This window comes from Magallana gigas, chromosome 10, assembly GCF_963853765.1.
Source record: "Magallana gigas chromosome 10, xbMagGiga1.1, whole genome shotgun sequence".
Lineage (NCBI taxonomy): Eukaryota > Metazoa > Mollusca > Bivalvia > Ostreida > Ostreidae > Magallana > Magallana gigas.
The window spans coordinates 1,942,428-1,952,914 of NC_088862.1; the positions used below are offsets into that span (position 1 = coordinate 1,942,428).

The 10,487-nt window shown below is 34.6% G+C and overlaps 2 protein-coding genes across 3 annotated transcripts; one reads left to right on the top strand and one right to left on the bottom strand.

Moving 5' to 3' along the window:
* The first annotated feature begins 1,349 nt into the window (after positions 1–1,349).
* On the top strand, positions 1,350–8,009 carry LOC105334287 (sorcin). 2 transcript variants are annotated; one of them, XM_034453922.2, is made up of 10 exons: positions 1,350–1,732; positions 2,278–2,352; positions 2,776–2,851; positions 3,338–3,362; positions 3,616–3,637; positions 6,388–6,538; positions 6,771–6,908; positions 7,089–7,159; positions 7,417–7,461; positions 7,494–8,009. In XM_034453922.2, the coding sequence occupies exons 1-9, from the start codon at positions 1,577–1,579 to the stop codon at positions 7,441–7,443; spliced, it is 741 nt and encodes a 246-aa protein (XP_034309813.1). In that variant the 5' UTR covers positions 1,350–1,576; the 3' UTR covers positions 7,444–7,461; positions 7,494–8,009. The 2 variants fall into 2 exon arrangements, with proteins under 2 accessions (XP_034309813.1, XP_034309814.1); XM_034453923.2 differs by lacking the exon at positions 3,616–3,637 and adding an exon at positions 5,698–5,719.
* Positions 8,010–9,171: 1,162 nt separating this feature from the next.
* LOC109619524 (uncharacterized) lies at positions 9,172–10,259 on the bottom strand. Its single transcript, XM_034453191.2, has 2 exons — positions 10,167–10,259; positions 9,172–9,889 (listed from the first exon to the last, which is right to left on the bottom strand). The coding sequence occupies exon 2, from the start codon at positions 9,868–9,870 to the stop codon at positions 9,373–9,375; it is 498 nt and encodes a 165-aa protein (XP_034309082.2). The 5' UTR covers positions 9,871–9,889; positions 10,167–10,259; the 3' UTR covers positions 9,172–9,372.
* Positions 10,260–10,487: the final 228 nt, after the last annotated feature.

Sequence of the window (10,487 nt, forward strand, 5' to 3'; positions counted from 1 at the left end):
ACGTAGACCAAAAGCAAATAAAAATACTGAAGTCAATTTTTTTTCAGAAATTAGTTTGTATTACGTAGATTTATACATTGATGACGTCATGACTAAAAGTTGAATGTCGTGTGAATTTGATCGGAAAGCATTGTAAACATATTCAAAACATAACTAATCTAAGAACTCTAATAAAATATTGTGGTGTGATTTATTGAGAATGGGACATAAGAGAACTAGGAGAGATGTTAGTTTCATCAATCATTCGCTAAAAGGTATGTAAATTTGCTTTTATTTCTCGGCCAGGCTTTCCTCTGTCGTTGTTTACGATATAAAAATCCGACTAGAACAACACTACCACGCATATATTGAATTTTGAATTTTATATGTATCGTTAGTTTGATCAATGCTTAAAATGAAAAATGCTGCTAGAATCCCATGTTGTGTGTTGTTTTGATGCAACTTGCCGTTTTCCGTGCAAACTTTATAAAAGTTGGGAAGGTTTTACGAGAACTGGATGAATAACTATTGAATTAAGAAAAATATAGGATTCTAGCAGCAGTTTTGATTAAACTGAGATGTTTTGCCTTCACTTGGTAGGTTTATTTTATTTTGTAAACCGCGGGGTAGTGTTGTTCTATCTCATTTTATGTTAAGGAATATACGTAAGCTATTTATAGTTGTCACGTGATAATGCACCAATGTGGCAGTAATGTACTACCCGATTTTTTTGCACTTACATCTATTTCAAAGGATAATACTAAGTTTTTGATCGTATTCAAAATAGTTATTTAATTTCACGATTTTGAATATAACAGTCAAATTAAGACGCTAAATTGCCCATATGCTTCCTTAACACCCCCGCGAATAAAGAATAGTAGGGTCTATGAGGAAACGATTGAAAACATACATGTGCACGACCGTGTATACTATATCGTACACGTAATGAGGAAAAACGTTTCTATACTTTCTCACAAAAAAAACAACAACCAAAAAAAACACGTTATGCATGATATAATTTTACATTCGATATTATGCAGTCATATGTCACAGAGGGTAATTTATTTGAACAATACAGGTTACTCGTACATTCATTAAAAATATATTAAATGCATGCAGATAATAAACATCGAACTACTCTATTTTTCTTCGTTTTTGAGAGGTAAAAAATCGACAATTAATTAATCAATATGAAATCATTTCAATTTAAAATACTCTTTCTTACTTTATTCGATAAAAAAGGTTGATACAAGCAGACAACAACTACTTTTTCGCAGTTTATCAAGAAGGTTGTGGACGGTTAAAGTTAATGGATCCGCGCCACTTTGTTCGAAATAATCCGGAAGTAAACAAAACGGGAGGTAACTCTGATAATCAAAACAAACTCGGTGTCCGACAGCGAGGCTTCCCTAGCAACTAGTGCAAACGTTTTTAAAAAACTACCGACGAACAAAGCCTAAACCTCGACCTCTCTACTACGTCACGCATTGCAAAATAATTAGAGTTGTGCAGTTCAGCAAAAACCACGTCAGAAATTGACTATCGGATAACCCTATAAGCGAAGACCGACGAAGGTAAATAAATAAAAAAATAAAACATGGCCTACTATCAGCAAGGGTATCAACAACCTGGCGGCTATCAGCAGGGCTATCAGCCACAACAGATGTATCAGCAGTATCAGCAGCCCAGCCAACAGTACGGCAACTACGGCGGATACTTCCAGCAGAACGTGTTCTCTGTCAACGCATGGCAGGTAAGCTATCCACGTACAAACTCGTACATGTGTAATGTATACACCATGTGCGGATCCAGGTATTTTAACCATGAATATGTGAGTGGGAATGGGGCGGGGGAGGGGGGGGGTCGATGGATAAATATGTTTACGCGTGTGGATGGGTTCTAGTTTTGATAATTTACTTGAACTGATTTCCCGGGGGGGGGAGGGGGGGGGGGTCCTCCATACCCCTATGAATCCGCACGTGCACAAGTGTAATAATGGATTGGGTCAGGTAAATTGATTGGCTATGTGTGAAGAGGAGGATTGAAATATGTATAAATTAGAAGGATTGTCTGCATAGGAAATTTACATGGAATGTTGTTGACAGCCATTCCATTCCTTGTTTTCACATCTATTTTATTCAATTATGTAATACATTAATTAATATATCATTCATACAATATTACGTAAATAATGGGGAGTGTGCATGCACTTCGACTTTATACTAGATTTGGGTCAGTTTATAAATCTATTTATCTTTTATTTATAAATGAAATATTAAATATCTGGTGGATTTGTAGGCATTCCAATTCGGTTCACAAGATGACCTGTGGCACGTGTTTAACGCTGAGATGTCCAAGAACCCAGCAGACATGGTAACAATCATATATAACAGTCATTTATTGAAAATTTATTGAAAATCTAGTGCTTCCAATACTTTGCAAATTTTACTTGTACAAAGAAATGATTTCATGCTTACATGTAGATTATTGAATTATAGCCCATGAAAATAATGTTGTCAAAGTCCAAATCAGTGCGGTTGGTCTCGATGTTGTAAGCGGTTTTGAAATTGGATATAATCAAATTCAGAATTTATCATAAAAAATACGAGCTTTTCATTCGTACATGTACAAGTATACTTACTATTTATGATTAGGAAATAGCTTAAATTCTGTATCCCAACAATACATTCAGGTGATTAAAATCTAATTATGTTATTACGCATCAACTCCATTAGAGCACAATTTCATTACAACATGGTTTAAAATAAATAATCACGATCACTTTTACTTATACAGCACAGACAGGCGATCCAGGCCGAGGACCTGATGAACATCATGAACAACTGCCAGACCATCCGTAACTACTTCAGGAGTACGTACATAAATGGTTTTTAAAAATATAGAAATATAGCCTGGTGTGTTTTTGAGTATGTATTATTATATAGTTGCAGAGTTTACTCATGTTTACTAATATTGTAAATTGTGTAAACTTGCTGGATCGGTAAATACAAAAAAATACAATATGAAAACTATTTTAAATTTTGTTTATGTACATGTATGTAAACCTAACCAGAAAATTGAAAAAAATGACAGTAGGGCAGATTGATTTTTCATTGAGTATATTGAACGCAAAAGGGCTGGGTGCCCGGAGTGAGGGGGTGATGTTCAGCGAGTGGGCACAATGTAACATAATTGTACGAAGAGGGATATTTGATAATAATAAACAGTTGCGATATATATAGTACATGCATATTCAACAAGGCACATTATTTCTTTTGTAATTTTAATATATAAATGAATTCATTGTATTGTCCTTTGCCATATGTTTAATATTTCCTTTATGGTTTTTTTTATCTAGTCCACTGGAGCAGGGAGTTATGCAGGTACGATTAAAGGAGAGAGAGAGAGAGAGAGAGAGAGAGAGAGAGAGAGAGAGAGAGAGAGAGAGAGAGAGAGAGAGAGTTTTCATAAACATGCTGGTACTTGTGGGTAAGTTAAGTGTTGAAGCGCGCGCACATGAGAGAGAGAGAGAGAGAGAGAGAGAGAGTTTCAACCTTCAAGCTTGTACTTACATTTTCTTTAATATAATTTTAATTGTTCTGAAATGCGTCACTTTCATGAACTTCTCAATTTTAGCATCATGTTAGCAATGTTGGATGTATCCTTTACTTTTGATGGTAAAACAATATGTTAGGGTAGACAATTATTGTAATTAGATGCGTATTAATTTCGAAAGGCCATGAAAAATGGATAATGGTCTTGGATTATCTATGTCTGATAAATAGTTAATTTTGAAGGTAAAACAAAATGTTAGGTTAGACAATTATTTAATTTTGTTACATGTACAATGTATGAAAAGTTTTATACAATGTTTTGGAAATTTGCTTTAAATGTATACTGCCATAGATGCAATCCAAAATCAGTAATTTAAATCGTAAAAGATAAGAAAAATCTATTTTATTTTGCATGTATTTACGTAGTTAGTGGAATAAACATTGCTAGTGCTAGTTTGCATGGATGATTCTAACCCCTTACCTCTGCAAGCACCTTTATATACACCTGTAGAATCCCTTGAAAATTTTATTGGTTTACAAAAATTAGCATTAAAAATAGCTAAAAAAAAACCCAAGTTAAATCTACATGTACAGTGCATGATCAGAGATTTAACCAAGTATTCTAGACCTGTTAATTTAGACTGTCAAAGGTAACAGAATTGATTTTTTGGTGTGTATTTTGTTAAATAAGATTTCTATTACGCAGTACTATATGCTTAATTCATAGGCTGTCTCTTCATAGCATTTTGAAATGTATAGAATGAACTAGATTATTTCAATTAAAGTATGTACGCATTAAGTCAAATAGTTTTAACAAAGTAAGTTTTTTGTTTTTCAATAAGTGCAGAAAATGTTTTAAGTTTAGAACAAATCGTACATTAAAACAGTATAGTGATATTAGCATGATTTCAAAGAGAACATTTTTTGAGATATGGAAATTTATTTTGTTTTCCTCTCTTGTTTATCGTTTTAGTTTGAAAAAAATGATGTTTTTTATTCCACCTTCTGACGCTTTTATTTGGAATTTTAGAACTCATGTAAAATACCCCTCGACATATACTTTCATAAATGAAGTTAATACGATTTATACAATTTACTTCTTTCAAACAACGTTCTAGTTTTCATATAAATTTTAGCAATACAGATTAAAGATTTAATGACATCTGAGTGAAATATGATTGATTCAGAATCAGAAAGAGAGTGGTATTTTGCATTTTATAGATAGATTTAAGGGTCCTCCACACACCTGGGAAAAGTTCTGCATGCAAGCCCATTCTTCTAAATAACTTAGAGATATGGATTTCTAGCAAGTGTTTGAATTGAAAATGACAGGAAAAATTCAATTTTTTTTTTTTTTTGGGGGGGGGGGGGGGGAGGGATCAACTTTTTAAAATTTTACCGCTATTCATGAATAATAGAATCATTCATTATTACGAGTGTGGGATAGTGAAATTCCACCGAGGGGACAAGATTCACTGTCTAGGACGAGGCTTTGCCGAGTCCTAGACCGTGAATCTTGGCCCCGAGGTGGAATTTCACTATCCCACACGAGTTTATAATGAATGATTATTTTTCTCGCATTATATTAGCTTAAAAAATGATGTTTGACAACTTTCTGTTGTGACGTTCAAAAGATTACTTTCGGTTTATCCCTCCGCGTGCTTCAAATAGTGCAAGTTAAATGAAAGCATACGACAGTTTTTTCAATTAAAATATGAAAAATTGTAATTAATTATGCAACACAATTACTTAATGGATAATCTCAATGCACTGTTTTGCATTTCCCTACAGCAGACATTGTTTGTTTACGTTTTAAAACGGCGTAGTAATACACAGTGTAAGACAGAAAAATCTCACACTGCTGTCTCACACCGGACAAACCGATCTCACACCGGTGATAATGCGAGAAAATAAAAGTCCCTGTAGTATTCGAACTCGGGACATGCGAGTAAGTAGGTCTAAGCTGCACTCATTGCGCCACAGAGATAGACATCAAAAAATGGCGATTTCAACTGTTTATATACAATGCGTTAAAATCGCCATGTTGTGACGTACTTTCATAAAAAGTAGAAGTCACGGGGTGTCGAGGATCCTTAATTTATTTGTCATTTTTTTTTCTTTCAAGTTTTGATTAATATCGGGTTTTTATATGATTTTGTTTCAGTATTATGATTGCTATGCTGGATGTATCCTCTCTGTAAACATTCATTTTAAGCCTTTTTTGTGGATACTCGAGTTTCACGCCCCAAGAAAATCTCTTGCACATATTGTCACGTCAGCATCAAAGCAATGCACTCACATCCAGCTAGTTTTATAAACGCTTGAATTTCACAATGCACTGTGTACCACTCTGGACGTAAATTACACATTTCTTTTAGTGTTAATTTTTCTTATCAATATAATGCTGCTGGAACAACATTTTTTGTTTTGTAACCCAACTCATGTGTTCTTCCTTGCTTGTAAGCTTGAAAAAACCCCTATACCTTCCTTTCAAATTAAGTACCAATTTCAATATCAATGTTTGCAGTTTTGTTTGTGCTATACTTATACCATGCATGTATACCGTTTGCTTTACATTTCTTTGCATCAATGCAATAACCTGATAGAACTAACAATCGTTCCCTCAACACGTACTGAGAGTAGATAAAGCTGGAGTCTAAGTATTTGATTTCATGTTTTAACGCTTGTTTAAAAATATCTTTTAACCAAAAACAAAAATCAAAACACGAATTATATCATTAATTCTACTGTAACGTTAACCTTCTTGAGAGGGGGATGGGTGTTCATATATATATCGAGACAAAGGTCAAACTCATGACTTTTGAACCTGATTTGACCTTGACCCGGTGCTCAGCGATCTGGAGACGGGTTCATGCAGTGGAACGAGTTCATGGAGCTGCAGCAGTGCCTGGTGGCGTGGTTCCGTGTGTTTCAGCAATACGACAGCGATAGGTCAGGGTTCATAGAGGCCAACGAACTGGTCAACGTCATCACCAACCTGTACGGTGAGTGCGCGTGTACCAAGGGTGTATCCGGCAATTGTTTTTCGAAACAGCAAAATGATAGACCCACAAGCCTTTTGTCATTTCTTTTAGTTCAGATGTTAATGGATGAACATGTATATACCCATTATTTTCTAGAAAATGTATTAAACAGAGCTCTATTCTAAAATGTGAGATTTTGCTATGCGTATCATCCTACTCAATTTGGTATATTCTCTCTTAAAATTTTTATCAGGTTACCGGCTCACCCCCCAGGCCACGGAGACGATCCTGAAGCGCTACTCCCGCGTGCTGCCTCGAGGGGGTGGGGAGGCGTGTCTGTGCGCCTTCGATGATTTCGTGTCAGTCAGCGTGAGACTCAGGGCCTACACAGGTACAGTATATTGTTCTTGTATTCTAGAACAATTGCTGAAAATACAAAACCCTTGGATTACTCCTCGATTAAACAGCAGTTCTCTACCTCAAAGGTTATATTGCAATATTCACAAAAAAACTCGCATATTCAATTTTGATGTCCGAGGTAAAGTTTTCAAAATGCCTTTTTTTTTGCCAGACGCCTTTAGGAAAAGAGACGCCATGTTGCATGGACAGGAGACGGGAAACTGCACGTTCCAGTACGATGACGTAAGTATAGTTATGAATTAAAAATCCAATTTATTGGACGTTAATGACGTAACTTGAAGGGTTCTACCATACATTAGTGCATCTACCGATTAAATTACGCATTATTTAAGTAATTGTTTGAAAAAATTATTCTGTTAAACGTCGTTTATTATATAATTGAACTTCAACATTGACCTGGATCAAATGAATCTGTTAAATGTTTTAAGCAATGTGTTGACTACAGAGATCATATACAAACCTTGCCTTTCTTTTTTTAGTTCTTGAGGTGTGTGATGTGTCTGTGAGGGGACCGGAATCTGGTGAATGCTCATTGTGAGGGTACCGGAATCTGGTTAATGCTCATTGACAAAGTTTATTTATCACTTTACATACAAATCCTACCTGTTAATGATGTGGTAACTGCTATTGTCTTAGTGTGATACTGAACTGGAAGTTTCCTTACCTTGTTTTCTTCATGCAACCGTATTTATAGTATACCAAACAATATGGTATACCCAACATAATGTGGTAAAAACCATCACTTCAATATAATTTTTTTTAGTCAGCCAAACAATTAAACAAATTTTTTACAGTATAGTTCATATTCATGCATTGTGTGTTTGTCATTGTTTTAACGGGTGTATGTATATACAGTTTGTTGACATAGTTCTGGAGGCGATTTTATTTTTGAACCTACAATCACAATTTTGCTTATATGTACGTGTACATGGCTGTTATAATCTGCATGTTTATATTTCTTTATTTTTGCTTATACATGTATGGTTATGTACATACAATGTTTCCCCGTTCTTTTTGTTCTCAATATTGTATATAGTTTGTTCCATCGATAATAAAACAATACCAAAGACCACTCAAACGCTTGCATGTCTTATTTTTATATTTTCCTTTTAAGAGTATTTTTCTCAACTGTTGCATCAGCTCTATATTTGTGTATTCGCGTAAATTTTACAAGAGCAAGCTTTTGTGTAGTTTTTAGATGAAGTTCATGAGAAAAGGGAATTTTTCATATTTTAATTTTACCTGAAATTTAAAACATGAAAATATATTCCTCTTAAGAGTTAATGAAAGAGTCTGGTTAAACCTTTATTCGACCAACGCGTTAAATAATTGACGTTGGAATGATAATCCCAGAAATAACCATTTTCGACCGTAAACAAATGTTTATTTCTTGAAATGAATCACGATAGTCAGACCACCCAGTAATTAGCAGAAAAAAATGCTTTTTACGCGTGGGACTCCATTGCACAATCGAGGTTTTCCTCATCAGAAAATTTCTGCAGAAATTTGTCGTATCGCATATTAACAAGTACTACATAGAAACCCGATACCATCGCTTTGTGAAAAAAATGAACACCTTCTTTTTCACTTACTTTCCGTAAAACTTGGTAAAAACTAAAACCAACGCTTAGCTTTGCGTGTCTATTGCATGCGTCATATATATACAATTTCTGTTTAAAAAATTCCTTAAATCTATTAAATTTTCTTGTTTTATCGCTTAAAGCAATATGAGCTGTATTTTTTAGAATTTCATTTTGCTGCAAAAACCTACTAGTATGCTAAGTCTGCATGTAACTTAAACCTTTTATGATAAATAAGGTTGGAAAAAATCATTAATTTTTTCAGAGGAAAGATATCTCTTCTAAGGAACATGTAGCAAATCAATTTTAGAACAGGACGACAATAATTCAATTTCGCTCCAACTAAGGCTCCCTAACGGCCCTTTTCACAAAAAATTTGGCGAAAAGACATTTAAAAACCATGATATTTTTGTATTTTAATACAAATAACATTATCGTTTAAACAAATTTCATCATGAAAATTGCAGCTCAAATTGCTTTAAATTTTCTTGTTTTATCGCTAAACATAAACAGAGAGACTTGTTATGATAAATCATAGCATTATTTATATCTTATTTCAAATTAATTAAGATGACGTTTGATAACTTAGATACTTAAATAAATCAAGTCGAATTTCAGTTTAAAGTAAAGATTATGATGTTTTTAATACTGAGCAACATAGAAAATAACCTGGTTAATTTTTATAACGATTTAATATATTCAACAATGATTTGTTCAACAACGTCAATAATATAAAAACATGTTTTAAAACCAATAATAATAAATCGACACAGAAAGGTATTATATACCTTATCGAAACTACCACATGTTTGACATTCCACGAGTACAAAGTCCCTGAGAATAGATCACTATTCCTTAATTTTGTGTCCGAGAGTACTGCAAAGAGTCCAAAAATTCTCGCAATGGTGTAAAGACATTTATCCTGCTTGTCTCTGGTTTTTGAAACACCTTTTTGTAGATTTCAGTGTCTCTCCAATTTTGTCCGACCTCTGTGTTTTGCCGAGGACTACGGTCCGTCTGGCCGAAGTAAGACGGGAATGACCAAAGAGCCTCTCTGTTGATGGCGAGATTGGGTCCAAGGTCAAAGTCGTTGATGGAGAGATTTGGTCCAAGGTCAAGGTCGTTGATGGCGAGATTGGGTCCATGGTCAAGGTCGTTGATGGCGTGATTGGGTCCATGGTCAAGATCGGTGATGGAGAGATTGGGTCCAAGGTCAAGGTCGCTGATGGCGAGATTGGGTCCATGGTCAAGGTCGTTGATGGCGAGATTGGGTCCAAGGTCAAATTCGCTGTAATAGGAGAAAGCATGGGAAGCCAGCAGGGAAGTCAGAAATACTGTACATGTGGACACCATGCTGTCTGCCAGTGTAGATCTGAAAAATAAAAGGACACTATTAAAGCGTCTTTAGAATGCTCGATGCAAAGCATTAGTAGATTTTATGTTATAAAAGTCGAATTCGGATGTTTTCTGTAAATGTATATATTACGCATGAACATAAACTAAGTTATACACATACAGGGTATTATGAACGATAAACATTTGGGGAAAAATCTGAATTTAAAATCATGTCTTTTGAAATATTTTTAAAACATATATTTTTTACAATATATAACTAAATGATTTCAATAATTTTCTTTCTAAGCACTTACATGTTTCTGTTGAAGTTCCTGAGCTTGACTGCCTGGTCCCTTGTGCTGCTATATATACCAGTACAAGTGATCAGAAAAGTGTCATAATTTGCAACAAATCATGAATTATTTCTTTTTAATTAATAAGCAAATTCACTGTCTCCCTAAAACATGTAACATTGATTGATCCCGGTAATCTATTTTCCCCCGTCTAACTATTGCGTGATTGATGTGTATTCCGCCCTCATTACAGAAAGAGCTAATTATTAAGAACCCAGATCAAAGATAGATATGCACCTACCACACAGCAAAAACAGATGTCTCGAAAGAGCTCGTTTCTAG

Coding starts and splice junctions, on each gene's coding strand:
- LOC105334287 (XM_034453922.2), top strand. CDS start 1,577: ATGGCCTACTATCAGCAAGGGTATCAACAACCTGGCGGCTATCAGCAG. Junction 1,733..2,277: donor TCTCTGTCAACGCATGGCAG/GTAAGCTATCCA, acceptor GTGGATTTGTAG/GCATTCCAATTCGGTTCACA. Junction 3,363..3,615: donor TGGAGCAGGGAGTTATGCAG/GTACGATTAAAG, acceptor TCTCAATTTTAG/CATCATGTTAGCAATGTTGG.
- LOC109619524 (XM_034453191.2), bottom strand. CDS start 9,870: ATGGTGTCCACATGTACAGTATTTCTGACTTCCCTGCTGGCTTCCCAT.